At 37.9% G+C, this 20,253-nt stretch overlaps 1 protein-coding gene across 8 annotated transcripts in view; it reads right to left on the reverse strand.

The window, feature by feature from the left end:
- Positions 1-20,253, reverse strand: part of nrg1 (neuregulin 1) — a 74,196-nt gene that overhangs the window by 45,273 nt on the left and 8,670 nt on the right. Inside the window, exon 1 of one of the 8 annotated variants that reach the window (XM_081702469.1) lies at positions 533-687. The exons of 6 other annotated variants lie outside the window; for them this stretch is intronic. In XM_081702469.1, the coding sequence (XP_081558595.1) occupies positions 533-587 (55 nt within the window). In that variant the 5' untranslated portion in view covers positions 588-687. Of the gene's footprint in view, positions 1-498; positions 688-20,253 lie in introns of those variants that run through there. One more of the 8 variants, XM_081702470.1, reaches the window with a different exon arrangement.

Genomic DNA, 20,253 nt, shown 5'->3' on the forward strand with positions numbered 1-20,253 from the left:
AAAGCGTCTTTTCAACAAGGTAACCAGTTCTCCTGAATTTCTGTGATCTTGTTAAACTTGCCCAAGGAACCGTCACCAGTCCCTCATCTTTCCTGAAATCCTGGCCTACCCTCGGGCAAAAGGGAGTATTTATTTGCATAAATATTGTGTAATAAACGTCTGCAACTGTCGAAACGTGCTTATTATGTTGGTACATATACAACCGAAAGAAACAAAAAGATGTCACTAGTGCCAGTTTCGCTCGTACAGTAGAGCCGCTGTCCAACACAAACCGCAGAAAATCCATTACGTGCAACACCTGCGCCCACCGCTCACGAAACAATTCAGAAACTTCAATCGATATTCCGGGGGTGGTGGGCGACAAAGTAGCTTAATGACTTATTCGAAACAAATGTATAGCTTACATCAAAAGAAAACATTATTTGGTAAATAATTCAAAATAGTCATAACTATAGCCCAGTTTCACGGTATTTCAGCAACATTGGTGGGCTCTCTCACCTAAACACCTTTCCTTGTTAAGTGACTTACACACCTGGGACATCGTCTTTCTTTCCACCCTTTCCACCTTTTCTACCCTTTCCAGACATTCTTGACTTTGCGGTCGTTTCTTCAATTTGAACAGGCGTTTGCAGTACTTGTAGAGAAGATTCGAAGACTTCCGCACCTACTCCAACCAACTGTTGAATAGCAACGTTCTCTGTCGCATGTGTTTTACAGCCCGAGCAAGAGGCGGTCTTTACGACGACCTACAGCAATAGGGCACATTTCTCTCCAATTCCCAAATAGCTGCTGTCCACTCTCAGAGCAGTGAGGACAGTTTTTTTTAAAAACATTTTTATAATGTAGCTTACAAATAAAACTGTCATTAGCGGTTGTAACTGACAAAATTGCAGTTGTAAATGTAATCTTTCAGATCCCCAGATTTCTGCATGGATGAATAAACCTTCAATGAAAAAGGATTAGAATATAAATTACTAGACCAGATTATCACCATCTGTTTTTCCAAAATATTCCAAAATCACACAGTTCCTAAGAATGCTATAAAGATATGTGGATTTCTATACGCATTGCTCCTAATAGATGAACCTATTTATTGACTAAGTATTACATTTATCAAACTGTACACGTTTGATGCTGTACCTTAAATGGTTTAAAGAATCAAGAGGAAACTAGTGAAGCCCCCTGTACTGACAAGAACATATATCAGATATGCAGTATAATTTCCTGCACATGGGTCAAGGGATAGGTGTGCTCATTTCTGTAAATAAAAACTTTCAGTTTATGTATATTCTTGTGAAAATCTGTCTTGAAAAGTCAGCTTTAGATCAAAGCATTTATAACAGTACTAAAGACATAACATTGATGTGGCCATTCTAAAATATGTATCCCCAATATGTAAGTATTTCTTCCTGTATTCTGGATCATTTGTGCACTGCGTGTTGCAACCTCTTGTGAGTTTTAGATCACAGATCAAATAATATTCTCTTGTAGAATTTCCTTACACACTTTTTTATCTATTGCTCTCTCTGTACCACTAGATACTGTGGACACAATGGAACCCATACCATGAAGCTTTCTCCAGCCATGCTTCACAGTTGGGGTTGGGTTGGGGAATGCTAGATACAGTTATAAAAATAATCAAGTTTTGGCTCATCTGCATACAGAACATTGCTCTAGTATCAGGCATCAGTGATTTTTTACAATTATTTTTGCTCTCCTTTAACGGTAACCTTTCAGTAACAATAATTTTACTCAGTGGTTTTATTATAGAAGACTCATTGATACACACATTATTAAGTTACCTGCATATCCTCAGTTGTCACTCCAGTTAGGGGTCTAAGTATGTCATGCTTATAATTCTACCAATTTTGCTCAGATGTTTCTTTTCTCATTTTCTTTACCATTTCTATGAGGAAGCAGTGGTGTGCCTAGGGAAAGTGATACTGCTGCTGAATTTATCTGACTGTGAACTGATGGAAGCTCCAGTGAATGGAGATCCTTTTGGAACTCCTTCAACAGCGTTTTGTCTGAGATTCCCTTAAACTGTTTTTGATCAGGCCAAATTTCACTTTAACGGAATTCTTTTGCAAAAACCTGATAACCAATTTTACTGAAATAACAAATTTAATGAAATACTGATTGTCAAGTGGAAAACCACTCATTAGAAATCCCGAAAAACTTTATTACCTGAAAAAAGTAATTATCAGTGACCTTGACTGTTTAAACTATTTGTTCATTAAAGATTGGACAATATAAAATGGGTATATTAAATAAGTATTTATTATTATTATTATTATTATTATTATTATTATATTACATTTTAGGAGTCCTTCATGCAGAAATACAGATAACATGGAATGCCAAACTTTTTTTCACATCGGCATTATTTGTGTAAGTGGATAATATGCCTCTAAATACTACTTGTGATGACTTGCAGTACTAAAATCGACATTTTCACAAAATGCAGTTCATTTTAGATTAGATTACATTAGACTAGTTTCACTTTATTTTCCATCACAATGAAAATTTGTCTTTTTCCATTTAAAGAGAGGGCTGATAGATGGCACATAGATTACAAATAAAATGAATAAATATGAATAAAACAGAAATAACCTGCAGTAGGCAGGTGCATTTTACACCCATAACCATGAAATGTTGTTAGCATCACCATCTAGTTTTCCTCTGTGTTTTACAATGAAGGACCGTTGAACTAGTGAGATGACAAATTAGATGACACTGTTCTTTTTATGCTGACTTCTTATGCCGGGTTGTTGAGTCATATCCTTTTTTTTCCATTTGGTTAGCTATCTGACAACAGCAATTAACAAGAACAGGCCTACTATCAATAAGTCAAGCTTTCATTCTGGAGATTTTAGGTGATACCAGCTTTCATATCTTTACTGAGATCAGTTAACTGTGCTTGCCTAAAAGTTGAGTTTAATAAGGATATTAGAATCAACATTTCCCTACTAAACACTAAGAACACTGCCACCTAAGAGAAATTATTTGAAGTTCAGCTATTACAAGGGTCAGATAAGATGTGTCTACAATGTGTCTGTAAAAAAGAAAAACCCTTTAAAAAAAGCTCTACTTATTGATTATGCTTATTGATTACATGAAAATTAGTTAAATGGGATAGACTACATAATCTATGTTCTCAAATGATTTATGTATGAATGTACGCATATTTTCACTCTTAGTAATTCTGAGAATGGTTCCCTTTTCCGCTCTTAAGATATAATCCTCAATCTTTTCATCAGTGCAAGCAGTGGCATGTTAAAGTCCTAAGAAAACAGCTTCTCTTTCTGAATGCCTGTAACTCCTTGTCCTGCTGTAATCTTTGTGCTCAGTTTCACTCTGTGGGTGTTTCAATGAAGCTCAGCCTTTATGCTAAGTGAGGTGCTACCTGGTACACCAGGGGAATGATCTGGGGTGGGCCTGCAGTATGGAAAGATCCCAAACCAACTCGGAGTGGCCTTCTTCCTTGATGTTTCACTTATCGACATGGGGATCTGATTTTGCACTGAGCAAAGACTCTGGAATGTGCCCTGAAAAGGCACCCAGGATGCAGGCTGGAGCACAACTGGGCTCAGGCGCAAAGGGCATCGGAGCATGTGCTAACAAAACTCCGAGCCTAGTTCCCTCCCACAGCCCACAAAGAGAGTGCAGGTTACATGGGAGGGGAACCTGTTGAAAGACATCAAAGGGATTAATGACGCAAAACTTTCTGCTAAAACTGACCAGAATAAGTGCAAGAAATGTGGCGTCGTCTACGTCAACATTTTCATACGGCTTTCTTGGGAAAATCAACCCCTGTATTACAGGTAAACATAAAGCATTAGTATGCAGTATTTTGTTCTATATAATTGATAAATAACCATACTTCAAGCTGTCCATCTCACTTAGTAACTACTCTTATAGAATAAAACCCTGCATCCTGATGCTGTCCTTGTGTTTTGTACATTAAAATCAACTTTGATGATATAAATTCTACTTCTGCTTCCATTGAATTGACTTTAACATGATTTTTATAACATGGTATATGATGAATATGATATTTTTTTATATATATCATATCATGCTTTTGGGAAATTGGGCCATGATTACTAATTTTATTTCTTTACTCAAGAGAACATTGTTTTCTTGTTTGTATAATTTGGATTTACCAAGACACTTAAAATTACCTTATTATCAGCCCCCCCTTTTACTCTCATCAATGACAAAGCAATAAGGTGCAGTGAAACGTTTTATGATGTTGTCTCCGAGTCACTGTAAACATTTTTTTTTCAGAATGGTAAACACGTTCTTCCTGTGCTACCTTAGTGTCAGTGTTTCCATGAGACGGAGTGAGCCAGACAGAGCTTAGTCACGTGACATCACTGCCTCTGTGAGATTTCCTGACACTTTTCATTCATGTTGATCTATTGAGTGCTGCTTCAATTAATCGGTTAATCCCTTTTTAAAGAAAGCACTTTTATTTTTAACATTGTTTTATCATCATGATGAGGAAAGATCTCAATGCCTAGAAATCACACATTCAAAAATATATAACCTGGTAGCTTCTGATCAGCATAAGAACTTCCCTTGCTATGGATCTCTCTGCAAAACTCATGAGCACCTCTTGATATGCCTTAGAAATGTATACAAATTAATAACAAAACTGCAAAAGAAGGAACTTTACCTGCAAACCACTAGGGCCTTTCATGCCTGCACAGTTGTGCAGTAAAAGAATTCTAAGAATTTATAAAGACTTATAATAAAATTAATCTTACTGAGATTTAAATCAAAACAGAATTCCTAGGTAAGATCCTTGCTTCTCAGCAGAACCTTGGAAACAGAGTACTTTTTAAAATATTCCAAAATGATTGTAATGATACTTGTCAGCAAGATGCATGTGCAAGACAAATCTTTAGTAATGCAGCAAGGCAAGCACAGGTCCAAACTGAACGGTCGATAAACAAAGAGGCAGAACAACCAGGGGTGGCCTAGACAAGGCAGTTAAAGATAAACACACTACGGCAATAAGTGGGGAAAAGCTGACAGGAGACACAGGCTATAGGCTTAGTACCTCCATGGGAAAAGGGAGAGTGTGCAGAGACAGGTGCTTAGAGAGCTTATTCACACACAGGAGTCTTTGATGAGAGACCTGGTTAATGAGGGAGGTGGAGCCAGCAATTAATAAGGTGATGATAGCCTTGCTTCCATTCTCCATGCTGAGACCATGATAGTCATAGGACTCCATGGTCCTTGCAACTGCTCTTGCAAAGGGTTTTCAACAGCTTACCAAATGAATGTCACAACCAAAGAGTTTTTCTGACACCTTTAAATTTGTTCACCTTTTTTAATGATGTGAAGCTGGCAACAAAGTGGTAAAGAATTTTATTTTAACATTTAACATTCTTTTTTTCCTGATGAGTGTTATCAACGTCATCGAATAGTCATCACAGGCCTGATACTAAGAAAACATGCTTGGGTGACAGCGCTGACAGTAACAGCTCGGCAACTCCACAGACTTTTACTGGCATACTCTCAGAGCACCAGTGCTATAAAAAGGGGGGAGTTATGACGTTACAAAACATGACCTTAAACATGATTTCTCCTATTGGTCCTTAAATTTAAATAAGGTAAATAAACAAAAGGAAATGGGAGAAATATGGGGGAAAAACACTGTCTGGCTTGCTGCACTGAGCTTAAATTATTTTGGTTTAGAAATGTGACTCAAAACAGAAAATTAGGCACCGTGAAAACATGTATGACTTCTTGATTACCGTCATTTCCTTATAGACAATAAGTGTACAGGATGCGCAAACGATGACTCTTCTTCACCTACGCCAAGCCCTCTCATACAAACAATTTACACTAGTGAGTTCAGGGTACTTAGGGGACCTTAAGTTTCTAGAGGGTTTTTCAGAGAAACTGAAGGCTTTTTAGGAGCACAGATGGTGTAAGCATGACGCCTACATATGAGGCCTTCAACCCCATCTTCACTGGCCTAAAAGCCATCAAAACAAGAATCAACCATTGAATGAATTTATGTATTTGATTTGGAATATGCACCAAGGATTCTGTTCAATTTTGGTAGCTTGTAGTATTTTTCATGGAACATGAAAATAGTGACTTTCTAACTAATCACTTTACTAACTGCAAGAAACTATAAATTACAGACATATACATGAACAAATTGACACACACACACACACACACACACACACACACACACACACACACACACACACACACACACACACAAATGTATAGTTATCTTAGGCATTTTCAGCACAAAACAAACAAAAAGAACATAAAAAAAGAACAGAAACTTCAAGTGTTAATATTCTTATCAGTCATTATTTAATAAAGTTACATTTCAATACAAAATCATTGGCCAAGGTAAGAGGTAAACTGCGATTAAATGTGATGAAACTGATACTGTACAATGGTGATTTTAAGGTTGTTTAATAGAAAACACAAGTGAGACTGGACCAAGGTTATGGATACCCAAATATATTTATGAATCTTTTCTTTAAACCCTCTGCTGTGGTTTTAGCAGTATATTCAGGGTTACAGATGGGTTGAAAGGTAATCGACTGGCAAGGTCTGGGTGTAGAGACATTTCCCAAAACCTTAGACACTCTTCACCTCAACTATGCCATTCCACAGCTTCATTAACATTATTGAGATGAGGCAGAGGTGTGCAAGCTTTTATAATGTTAAGTAAGTATGTATTAACACAGAAGGTAATGATAATGATAATGAGGTATGCAAACTCTCCATAGTATAGTCCTATACTGATCTTGGACACTGTTCCATTTCTTGTGTTGACACATGATGAGGCAATTTATGATTACTGCCAGTGTTGTTTTGTTTCTGAAAAATATGCTAGCTTCGATAAAGTAAATATTTTTCAGACCTTACAGGCCGCAAGTGGGAGTTTAAACCCAATAAACGTGCTTCACAGGTGCATGTTTTCATCTCCATAAAAGGTCATTCCAAGCAAAAACCGAATGACAAAGACCACAATTAAAGTATCGTATCGTAAATATTATGAGTCCAACGGAGGCGAGCATTAAACACAGCACTGCTGCTTCACTGTGTTCCAACGTTTACTTAGATGAAAAGAGTGGACAGCAGAATCACCAAAGCCGCTTTTTTTTTTCCCTTCACACAAAAAGCCAGATGTTGACCATGATATGTGTACTCTGTGTAATGGAGTGTTTTCATGAAACGTTGTTGAAAGTGAAGTTGTTTTAAATTGTTTATTAAACACAGTATAGTTCAAGGAAAAGTGCACTGGAAAAAGTCTCGAACATATGAAGCTTTAGGCAGACTCGTAATGTGTATAAGCATTAATGTTCCTATACATCTGCAAATGTGTCAATATAGGACCTGTAGTTCTGAACAACCAAGTCTAAAAAGTTCCTTGATGGAAGAACTGAATCTCACCAATTCAGAATGCAAATGAAGACCCACCTATTTGCAGAATATTGACACTGCTCCCATATTGACTGATTTATTTAGTACTTATTGTAGGGTATTGTTTATGTTGTTTAATGCACTTATCATTGTTTAGGATAGACCTTATGTATTTTGTACTTCTAGGTATCAGCACTGATTCCTAGTATTGATTCCAGTATTCTAGTTCATTGGTATGTTGGGCTCTACCCTACTGTACTGTACTAGGATATTCTATGAGTACATGACAAAGCACTTTTGTAAGTCGTTCTGGATAAGAGCACCTGCTAAATGGCATAAATGTAAATGTAAATGTTTTCATTCAATATGAGTAATGATCATGTGTAACAAAGCATTCAGGGTAAATTTCCATGACACTATTTTCCAGTAAATCTCTCTCCAATGGAAATTCACATGGAGTAATTTCCAGAGTCAGCAGATGTGCTCTCCTACTGTACATAATCATTAGGTTTATGAAGGAGAACAAAACAGCATGGAGGTCAGGTACGGCTTAATCTCGGGACCTTTCATGTGCTTTCTGCTGCACCAGTACATTCTAATGGCAGAATTATGATAATTGCCGCACTGAATCCAGGCACAATTCAGGGTCACAGCCCCGTCCCTACCCCATGGCCTCACGTTTTCTGCCTGGCACTTGGCTGCCATGCCTTGCACCGTGTAGGTCGGTTGCAGGGAGTGGACGGGTGGACATGTTCTCTTGCTTTAAGCTCTCTCACTGCGCAGTCATTTACTGACTGCTCAACAGTCTTAACGTCATTGTGGAGCATCATCCAGTATAAATCAACACAAATAAACCCAAGCTCAGGAGTCAACTGGGAGTCATCAGCATAAGCATAAATACAGACAAACCATTTCATTTGTGGATATAGCATACATGAGAAGTATAAACATGGATGCACGCAGTATAATCATGCAATAATATATTTAATAAAAGCCTGTTTTATATATTATAATCACTGTACTTTGGTTATTTCTAACCGGTGTGTTATATAATTGCTGACCAATACAAATACGGTCATTTCTCTTTGGATTTTAATGACTTCCTGATTTGTGCTCACTTATTCATGTCAAAATAAAAATGATTCAGCCATCGTGATTATAGCGGGAGAGAACGGAGCGCCAAAACATCAGAGACACATCATAAATATCACATAAAGTAAGCATCTGCTGAATTTCTCTTCTCTTGCATTAGTGCTTTCAGATTTTATTGCACAGCATTGTCTGGCAGTGTCTTTTATAGTGTCTCTAATATGCTTTATAGGATGGATGGCTATTTACCTGCGGAAAACAGCATCATTTAGATCAGCATTTGGACACAAAGACCTTGGACATAAAGAAGCCTTCAGTCCTCCCATCCTCATCCAGCCCATCCAGTACAAAGGTTATATTAGGTTATGGTGACCCGCTCTACATACATTTCAAGATACGCAGGAAAGTCTTACAAGAAGGTCTAGTAATAGTCAATAGAATCTTACTTGTTTGTGACCCAATTCTGACTTACTAAAGCAGAGGGCATAAATCCTGTTCCAAGCTACACTTTTTTTATCCATGACTCAGTAGCAGGTAATTTGCATTCTACGTGCATTACCTGGAAATTAGGGTCAGATAACCTTGTGCTCAGAAATGATGCTACAGAGCAGGCCAAGAGTAGTCTCAGAGAAAAGAAATACAGTTGAATTACACCAGCCCAATAATATAATACCCTCCAACAGTAATAAATGACATTGATTTTTTGCAATTGATAGAAATGTAATGATTGTTGCACCACAGAATAGTGGAACAACCGTATCAGTTGGTGAGCTCTAAGGGCTAATGTAATGTGAGTTAAAGGACACTGTGGCCACAGTATATGTAATTGGTCTTTAGACTTGTGAAATCAGAGTTTCTGTGCTTGAATTGCTTTAATGTTTTAAGTATTTACCAATGGTGATCATCCTTATTTCAACACAAAGGATTTGAAGGAGACGTTTTTGAAAGTCAAAAGAGGTTCCCAGCTATATCGGCTCTAAATAAGAAAAATACATATATAATATATTTACAGCACTTGGCAGGTGCTCTTACACACAGCAACCTTTAGGTTTATCAGCATGCATGTTCAATAGGAAAAGAACCCATGACCTTGGTATTAGTAGCATCATGCTCTTCCAGGTGAGCTACAATGATTTTCATACTGTGCACAATCTCATTAGCTCCATGTAAAGCTGCCACGCATACCTCGAATAAAAGACTACAAATTCATCAACTTAACAAAAGTTCCAAACAAAGCTAAAATTAGGCCCAGCCAGTTCGAGCTACAGAGCTATGAGGCTTAGGAAAATCATACAAAGTTATACACTTTACAAAGCATATACAAAGCAATTCACTTTGTGTTAGAAATATTTTCTAATAGACATATGTGTATGTAATACATTTATGTTTTACATTTAATGAGACAGGGCAAGGACTAGGCTAAAGTGTACTCAATAATTAAAAGGTAATATCATTGGTAGTTACAGGCACTTCTATTAGATGAACTCCAAGCATAATGTAGGGAACTGGCTTCTAGAAGCAATGTCCAGCTTATCTGAGAGAGCTGGAGTAAGGGTTTCATGGGCAATAGACACTCACCATGTCCAGGCAGAGTACAGGTTTGGTAGTCACTCATCCAAAAAGACCTGGAAGTTGTTAGTCTGGTGAAAGTGCCCTTTATCCAACATTACAACAAAAGGATTGGAATACTATGGCACTCAGCTTGTTTCAGTTAATAATTCATCAAAAGAGAGAATTACTAGCATGGAACAGGACTTTTTCCCCATTGTGTTGAGCACGTGACTTTCCCCTGAATATATGTGATGATTACAAGTGTAAATAATGAGCTAGCTGTAATACAGCAAAATAAAGAAATACTCATGGAATAAGGAAATAAGGAATTGACAAATGAAAATGCACATAACATTTGCAAAACATTTTTAAATTAAGCACGTAGTCATATGAGCATATGACATATCATCATGCAGTCATCATTCACATCATGTAGATTAATTAATGAGATCTGGTGATCTTTTAGATTACCATTCACAAGTCATTTTGGACAATTAATAAGATTTTGATCTGGTCTACTAAATACTTAACACTACAGCTACCATTCTAAAAATGTAACATATGTTGGTTTTTGGGGTTTTTTTTTTTGTTACAGATGTGATATATTGATGTTGCTCAGATTTTGTCCACAAGTGGCACAAATGCGTCCAAATTTCTGTCTTACAAGTGTTTTATAAACTCTATGTGGTATCCATCATGCAAATCTCACATTTATATTAGTAACCTAAAATGGTTTTCCTATCCCCATTTCCTCTCAATCCATTTTGCAGTCATACAAATGTACTTTACATCTCTGCACCAAACGCAGTCAAGTCAGATGTAAACACAGCCAATCAGATTAGAGCCCACCACCTGCACATTCTCACCATGAAATGGCAAAGTGTTTGTCACAAGAAGGGTGGGAGGGACGTAGGTTGGTGACTTACAGCAGGATGTGTCCTCCAAACAAACCCACTCACCCCTAGGGAAGTGCTGGAGCTTGACGCGTTCCCCCCTAGTTACTGCTTTCCCTTCCTCCACAGTACACTCCCCCCCACCACACCCGCCTGGCCTGAGTCAGTAGATAAACACAGAAGGAAGCCCACTCAAGGGCCTAGCATGCCAAAAGCACCAATGGGACTTCACTTCTGTCCGAACACCAGAGAACACATTGTTACTGAGGAATGACAACATGAAGAAAGGGTGTTTCAAGGGATGCAGAACCATCTCCATTTTATATTATGAAAAAAATTATGCTACCAACTGATTGTAAAATATGAGTGTCATAAAAATATTAATGTAAATGTTTCTGAGACTTTCATTTTGGAGGAACACAAAACTCTTCTGCTAAAGTATTTTGGACTTGAATTAAAACATCTGGCAAACACCAGAAAGAGAGCCTTCAGTTTCAGTAAAAAACACTTTGTGAACAATTGCGAACATGCAGGTCAAGGAATAATATGATACTGCTATATGCATTAACAGTACCTAATGGCTATTTCAGGCCAGGCCATTGATACCAGAGACAAGTGCGACTTTAGATTAGATTTTTTTTTTTAATTGTGTGTGTGAGCCTGTAAGTAATAATTTAGGCATTTAAGATAACTACAGTGATACATAACACACACACACACATACACACACACACATACTACATGTATATATGTATATGCATGAATCCTTACCAAAAAAACACTAGGCCATTTTGCATTAGTTTTTGGTAGAAAGTACAAGGTCATGTTGAGACTGTTGAAAAAGTCCATTGCTTACACAGAGGGCATTATCCTACTGCATAAAGCCAACAGCAGATTAGAGACATTCAGGAGGCCTTCCTCCTCCAACTTCCTCTCTTTAAAATAGCACAATGCTTATCTTAGGAAAAAGTACAATTTCCATGTGTTCTTTTGGATTAAGGCTGCCATCGACCATTGCTGTCATCTACAGAAAAGTGGTGGCGGTGATTTGTTGCAGTTCTTTACAACGCAGCACAAAAGTATGTGATACCTGCAGGTGTGAGCATTAGTCTACTACTAGTAGTCTTTAGAGTCCACCATAGCTTTTGGAGATCCCCAGGCATACTTAGCAGTTGCTAAGATCAGAGTTATGTGTCTGTGATTCCTGCTAAACACACAACTATGTCAAAAGCATTCAATGACAAAAAATTAAGCAGTCCAGACCTAAGCATTGCTTATTGATGAATCAAATTCAAACTGTATCAACTTCAGAATGGTTCACCTGGCAACCAAAGTAGAGCATAGTAAAAGAGGACTGGTAGGTCATGCTGCCTGCCCAAGCTTGGCGAGAAGGCACAGTGCATAGCGACCTCTCTTGGCAACCCTGGGTAAAATAAAAACACCCAGATAAAGAGCAAATTATCCAGATCAGATAATAATGCACCAAACCGGAGTAGATTACAATATTTGCATTAATCTTGTTATTACAACAGTTATGAGATACACTTCTAACCTGTAATATGTTGTGTACAGTGTCTCATTCTGAAATATAACAAGATAAATGTAAATGCAGGACAAATACAGTCAACATGCAAATGCTTAAGGATAATTATTCCAAAATTAATGACAAAAAAATTAAGTAGGTTTTTTGTTCAATATATTTGTTACAGAAAGTGGTTATTCTATATTTTGAGACTCAAACTGACTTCGTTTTGTGTTGTGACTCATAAAGCAAATGCCCTTGATGATGACTCAGTGATATGAAGCACGTAGCCCTCCAGCCCCTATGTTTCTGAATCAAGAATGGCCCTCACAGAGCCCAAGGGCCACCCAGTGCCTACACACTGTGACCTTTCCACAGCTAGCATATGAGTACATGCCACGAGTTTGTTGATAGGCCCGGATTTCAGCTCAAGAACCAGGCCCAGGGTATAGCCACTGAAGAGGGAAGTCCATTAGGTCGCGGGGCAAGACCTTATCACACAGCAAGCCGCCCCACCTCTGCTCCCACAACCGCCCCCATGCCTGACTCACATGGGCTGCACACGCTCCTGGGCTTCCAGAACACACGCTCGGAACATTTCCATTTCCGTAAATAGACATGTTCTGAAACATTCTCTGGGTGAATCTAGCAGCACACTGCCTTAAGAATGTGATATACATGTACCACAAGGATTCATTCTGACACAACGCTACTTTAATTTTGACATGCAGTCTTTCGGCAACTACAATTCACATAAAAATCTAAAGACGTTTGTAGGATAAACACTTAGAAAGGTTTGGACTGGCACCATCTCGTAAAAATACAAACCGCAGCATCATAGTTCAGCATCATAAACTGGTTTACCCTGGTGCGAGTGGGACGCTTCCATCTGTAAGAGGCTTATCTAGGTGAGCAGCCATGCTAATGGAAAGCCTAATCATGCCACGGTGAGATCACTGTTTACCCGGAGATTTGAGAGAGGCTGTCCAACATTTCCTGTTGATATCTACCGCTGTCGGTGGCAACATGTGTTCTGCCTCTTCTACAGAGAACAGTGACAGTACTGAACACGCCTCAGGTCAAAAAGTGACTGATGATGTTTAAAACAAGGGTTAGGTGGACACTTGTGTGTGCTGAAGGAGTAAGCCTTCAGGGTCTAAACGGATTAGATGCTGACTGAATAACAGCTATGTATGTAGGAACATACTTAAGATGCTGGATTAGTATTTGTCAAATTCATGCAGGAAATTAAGATGATGTGGAAGAATATGTTATTAGAACTGATTTGGAAAGTCGCTATATGAGATGAAGGACAAAAATAATTAAATAGTTTTGTAGATGATTTAGGTTCAAATCTCGAAAAAGACCAACAAAAAGGTGAGGTTTACACAAATTTCCCTTACCCAAATAAGTTAAATTAAAACTATATAATCTACATATATATCGATCTATACAGCCTAATATACATTTTTATTTGTCAATTTATTTGTCCTAATTTACTGTATTTTAAAATAATTACATGCAGTAATACAGTAACGCAGTATTTGAAAACTAATGTAACATAATACATTGAAAACTAATGTGACTCAACAATGATTTTAATGCAGTGTCTCAGCATCTAGGATGTTACGTGATACAGGTGAAGCTTATGGTCATAGTCAATAGTGTACAACACTGCCATCTAGAGTGCAGAATCAATAGCAACACTTATACAAGATTGATAACTGTTATGTTATTCTACCATTTAAAGTTTTATGCTGGCACAAAAGTGAAATAGATTAATTCATTTACCTTTTCATGAATGAAACAAATACTTTTGTGACAAATAAGAAAAAAAACCCAATTAACCCAAAAATCTACAACATCTGAAATCAGAGTGGTTATGTTCATCTGCTAGCTACTACAAATGAAGCTGTTTGAAAACCTAATAAGGCTTTGTCTGTGTAAAATGCTAACTGGTTAAAGGTCCAGAGAGAGAGAGAGGGAAGAGAGAATAAGACAGAAACAGGTACAGAAGAGCAGGAGGTTTTAGGCTGGGATGCAGTGACAAATTGCACTGAGAGAGGAACAAGCTCCACACAATGGCTGCTTATGTATGTGGTAGAGCATCAGGCCTAGTAGCAGCTGCCGCTATCCATTTAGCTCAGAGATTCCCTCCTCGAGTGCCCCACAGCACACCACAGCCCAGAGCCAAGCAGCCAACTCTAGCTCTAATGGGACACCCATTCAGAAATGCATGCACACATGCACATATGTGCGTGCGTACGCGCGCACACGCACACACACACACACACACACACACACACACACACACACACACACACACACACACACACACACACACACACACAAACAGTAATTGATCCATCATTCACACACAGCATTCTTGTGGTAGTCCAGGTTCTCGACTGCCCACACACAAAACATGAGTCAGATGAAGGGTCCCAAAAGCCACACAGACACACTGAACAAGCAGCCCAACATCCTATCATAGCCCACCATCTGCCGGAGATGCCACATACTGCTTTACAGCACCCTCTCTGTGCTACTCTGCACTCATATGTGTGTCGGCAGTGCATTTATGCTAAGGATAGTAACTCAACAAAGGGCCTGGTTTAGGGCACACCCTCAGCACACACAGGCCTCCCCCAAAGTATTATAAGGATTCATACACCAATTTTGCAGTAAAATACCAGACACACCTTCTATTTTCAATCAAATACTTGGAGTACGTTCATGCTGTCTTAAGACCAATTCCAAACTAGCAGTTGAAACACTCCCACAATTCCCATGGCTTCCACAAGGGAATACCCAAGTTTCAAAGAGTGTGCAGCTGTCATTTTTAAGTGAAGCCACTTCCTCTAATTCCTAACAATGGTTAATACTTAGATGTAATGTTTCAGTTGTAAGAAACACTGACTGGAATGCAGGGGAAGTATACAAGGCCTTTTAGACTCGTTTTTAATAGACACATCAGTTATACATAATCAGTACTGACAGAGGAATGAGGACAAAAAAATCACCAAAGCATCCACGCAAGCATACTTGTTTGATATAACAGGTTCTGCCATACACAGTATGAGTGTACAAACAATGCTGAATGTGCAGGTAAGGTCTGATCATTTATCACATTTATGTCTCACTTTATATAGAAGTAGAGGCTGCGTGTAAAAGAGCTACAGTGCAATCATCAAGCGCAGGCCAATATCAGCTTCCGCTCTTGCTTTTTTTGAGAGCCCAGCTTTTCAGGGACCCATGGAAGTTTGGCCACTGGGTTTCATTTCTTTTGTTATTTATATGTTCATCTGGAAACGGCACTTTGGTTTCACAGCAGTGTATTGACGGCATGCATCAGTGCTACCTCAACATATACAAAAGTGGGCCTGCAATGAAAATCAGCACTGCACAGCAACACGTTTGGGACAAAGCTTTTCCCATATTTTCGAAGCATCTTCCATTAAAATAAAACTCTTTATCAACACAGCAAGGCGAGCTTACAAATTACATATGTACAAATAAGCATATACACGCATGGATTTTTGAGTTTAACATACTCAATTAACATTCAAAACAGTTACCTTCAGCTAACATTTACCAAACATTCTGACTTCTAAGGGAAGGAGTTTATACTTACAACTTATTAGACTTTTGAAACATGATGTCTCCTTAATTTTAGAGTATCATAAATTATTTGTTCTCAAAGAAATCTACAAAACAATGAATATATCATTCTTTATAAACACTGAGAGTACAGGAAGATCTGTGTATTAATATTAATACACCACTGAATATAATCTGATTTTCCAAGTGATTTTCCATGTGTAGAGGACTTGTCTGGGGAATAAGACCAATGATGTGACAGATAACAGTCAGCTGGGTGTCCTGGAACTGGGCCAAGTACTGTGACAAAATCATTATCCTTTCACACACATAAGTGCACACATGCACGCACACACACACACACACACACACACTCTCTCTCTCTCTCTCTCTCTCTCTCTCTCTCTCTCTCTCTCTCTCTCTCTCTCTCTCTCTCTCTCTCTCACATACTGCCTACAGCCTGACTGAGCAGCCAGTACTGTCTGTGGATGACTTTTTTCACGACTGTTCCTTGTGATGCGGTTGACACTGATCTGTTTAAGTCACTCCCTTCCAGTGTCTGTACACTACTTTGTCATGAATGTTATCAGTGATGCGGTTGACACTGATCTGTTTAAGTCACTCCCACCTTTTCCCATGCACTGCACGCTCAGACATTCAGTTCTAATGGAAAGGGCCCTTGTCACACCATTATGCTCAATGATCTTACACAAAGCATGCAAGAGACAAAAAATAAACACTTGCAAAGGAGAAAACAAAGTATACACTGCAAGAGACAACATTAAAGACTGTTTAGAAAATTGGGAGGAAAAAAAAACTTTGAAACAACCAGCCAAAACTTTTCCACCTAGTCGTTAGACTGACCAAATCAGCACTACATCATTTTAATCATGAAACAGACATGTTCTGACATGTTACGTGCATGTTAATATTTTTGTACCTTGACAGAAACTATCCAGACGTTTGCAAATTAAAAGTTCAAGTCAATTCAAAGTGAAATTTATTTATATAGCATTTTTTACAACAGATGTCACAAAGCAGCTTTACAAATGTCCAAATCCAAACCCCCAGTGAGCAAACCAAGGGTGACAGTGGCAAGGAAGAACTCCCTAGAGCACGAGGAAGAAACCTGGAGAGGAGCCAAGACACAAAGAGGGGGCCCATCCTCCTCTCACCGACAACGGTCACCACAATAGTAACAATATAGACAATAAAGAGCAGAATAAATAATAAAAGAGAAAAATAAATAAATAATAATAAAATGAAAAAAATAAGCAATTAATGAATAGTACAGTTTTCTAGTACTCCTAGAAGGGTTTTCTAGAAGGGAATTCTTGGTTTTAATGACAAACAGGAAATCCTAATCTGTAGGCACAGACTAAGCACAGATCAAAACCAGGAAGAGAGGCAACCAATAAACACAGGCACGACAAAGTTGTAGTCAATCAAACAGTCCAAGTAGAGAAGCCAATACAAACAATCCAGCATAGTCAACAAGGCAAAAAAGAAGAAAACAGATAACACGTAACGAAACAGGTGGGAAGTTGAAATCAGGAGAAACAGGCTCGGAATGCTTAGGATGACCATAGCAATATTTCACAACAAATAACTGAACAGAATTATTGAAACAGGAACGGAAATGAGGAATATGTGAACAAAGAACCGGGACAGCGCACTGTAGTTGGTGGATCATTGCAGGTGCCAGGTTTCCATAGACTCGACAAAGCCAGTAGGTGAGATGGGATGAGGGGCATCAGAGTTGATGGGGAGTGGGACAGTTTTGTCTTTAAGACACATAACTGAAAACACAAAGATCATATGCTTTTCTGAAAAAAAAAACAATTGAACAAAAAGGGTTTCTCTGAATCATTGAATGAATGAGGAGATTAATGAACCACTTGGGTTGAAAATGGTACTTTTTTTGTGCTAGTTGCTTTTCCCCAAATATTTTCACATAATACCTTAGGTTTGTTTTGGGTTGTTTTTTTGTTTTGTTTTGGGGTTTTTTTTGGGGGGGGGGGTCTCCTAAATTTAAATTAAGATTAATTAAACAAACAGCCTGCTGACTTTGCCAAGTTCTAATCAAATGTCTAACTTTAAGTAAAGAGGGAGTGAACAATTAGAAAACAAAAAACATTTTTGAGTATACTCTTACTGGACAAATAACCAAACTTTTTCCTGCTTCTGTATGCACAATTAGCTAAATTCCCAGTGAAAAAACAGCTGCTCAGGTGCAAACTTCTACAGCTAGTTTCATTTGTTAATACACTGCTGTTGCAGTCTTTTTGCCCTAATGATGATGTACTATGGAGGGCCCCTTCAGAGCCCTTTCAGAGGACAGAGCACTTCAGCCAAAAGTTCCAAAACAATTCACTAATAGACATATAATTCTTTTCCCATCCATATTTTTAAGAAAATGTTAAGAAATAAGAATATTTCTTAAGATATTATTAATATTTTAAATAATAATAATAATAATTATTATTATTGTAATAATAATGATAATATACTACCACTATTACTGATGATAATAATAATAATAATAATTATTATTATTATTATTATTATTATCAGTAGTAGTGGTAGTATATTATCATTATTATTACAATTAAGTCCTGTTCCTGTAAATTAAAAATGTAATGCATAATGTTACATTACTCCCAGTCAAAAATATATAGCCAAAAATAAAACATTTTTTGCCAAAAGTATTCCCTGCAATAGACTGTCGTCCCATCCTGGTACTAACTGAATGGCTGGGTTTATTATTTTGCATTTTTCAAATTATTTATCAAGGCATTTGCTCTGCATTTGTATGCAACTTAATTCATGAATGGAAATTGCTGCGGAGTTCAACACTGTAAATACATACAAAACTGGCATGGCATGAGGTAAAATGCACACAGCTTCAGTACTGGGCGATACTGAAAGAACCTGGTCAATTAAGCATGACACCTGATCTGGAAACATGCCATGGCTCCTGCGACTTCCAGGAGGCGCTCACTATACAGGACATGACCGTGCTGACTTAGTGCTTAATGAACTGTGGTGTTCCCCTTACAGACTGCCAGAAAATTATCCAAGCTGCACGCATTTAAACGCTGCTCCGTGGCACACATGGCCCATAAAGTAAACAGAGCATCTATTTCTATATAACGCCACTTATTAGGGTGATTTGAACTCTTTTTCTTTTGGTGCACATAGTGCAGATGCATTACAAGATCATAATATTAAAAATACAATAATGGACATTGAAGATGTTTGTGAATAATAAAGATTGTGTTTGATTGTTTTTTGACTCCAGAGTGAAGATGGCCGTTTTCTCTTTGTTTACTTTGTTCACCGGAAAATGTTTAGCTGCCTCACTTCTACTTCAGGGCATTTTTTCTTTTTGGAATTGAACAGAGAAAAACATGCCAATTCAGTGGAGTATATCCCTGTTGTTTGAGCTTTTCTTTCATGTGCTGTGTGTAACTCAATATGGGACATTATGTGGATGTGAATATCAAACATGACAAATATAATACATGTCTTTTATATTGGGCACACATGCACAAAGTAGAATGTACCAAAAGGAGTCTGCATCCTCCTCAGATCCTTCTGTTTGATATGAATAAATATTTTACTGGACCTTCTGTCTTACAGTGTCTATAATCTGAGAGGCAGTGATTCACACACTCATCTCAACTGATTGCAATACCATCACTAGAGCACTAGAGTCTTCTTTTCATTTAACACAGATGTACCTTCAACAAATACACTGGTGCTGCACATATGCTGTATTTGTGAATAGTTTTTGTACTTTACAATGTAAGTAATTTAGAACATCTTGCCTTTTCAGTCAAGCACATATCAGCATCAGCTCAGTTCAGAAATCTGAAAACAATGTTGCACAACAGGTTTGCACCATGTAAAGAGTTGGAGTGAGAGAGATTGATTTTGCTTATGAATACTGATAGGGAGCATGAGGTTCTGGATATCTTCATGCTTTTAGAAACAGGGATAAGAGAATTTCCGAATTTCCTCTAGTAACATGGGCAAGTATAGAGATACAAGATCATGCAGTGCTTTAAAGGTTAAAAGAAGCATTTTATACTGAGCATGAGCAGCAAGTGGTAACCAGTATAAGTTAGGGTGGATGGGAGTAATGTGGGCACTCTTTTGATATGAGTTCTTCTGCTGATTTTTGAA

This window comes from Electrophorus electricus, chromosome 19, assembly GCF_041902795.1.
Source record: "Electrophorus electricus isolate QZ-2024a chromosome 19, ASM4190279v1, whole genome shotgun sequence".
Classification (NCBI taxonomy): Eukaryota; Metazoa; Chordata; class Actinopteri; order Gymnotiformes; family Gymnotidae; genus Electrophorus; species Electrophorus electricus.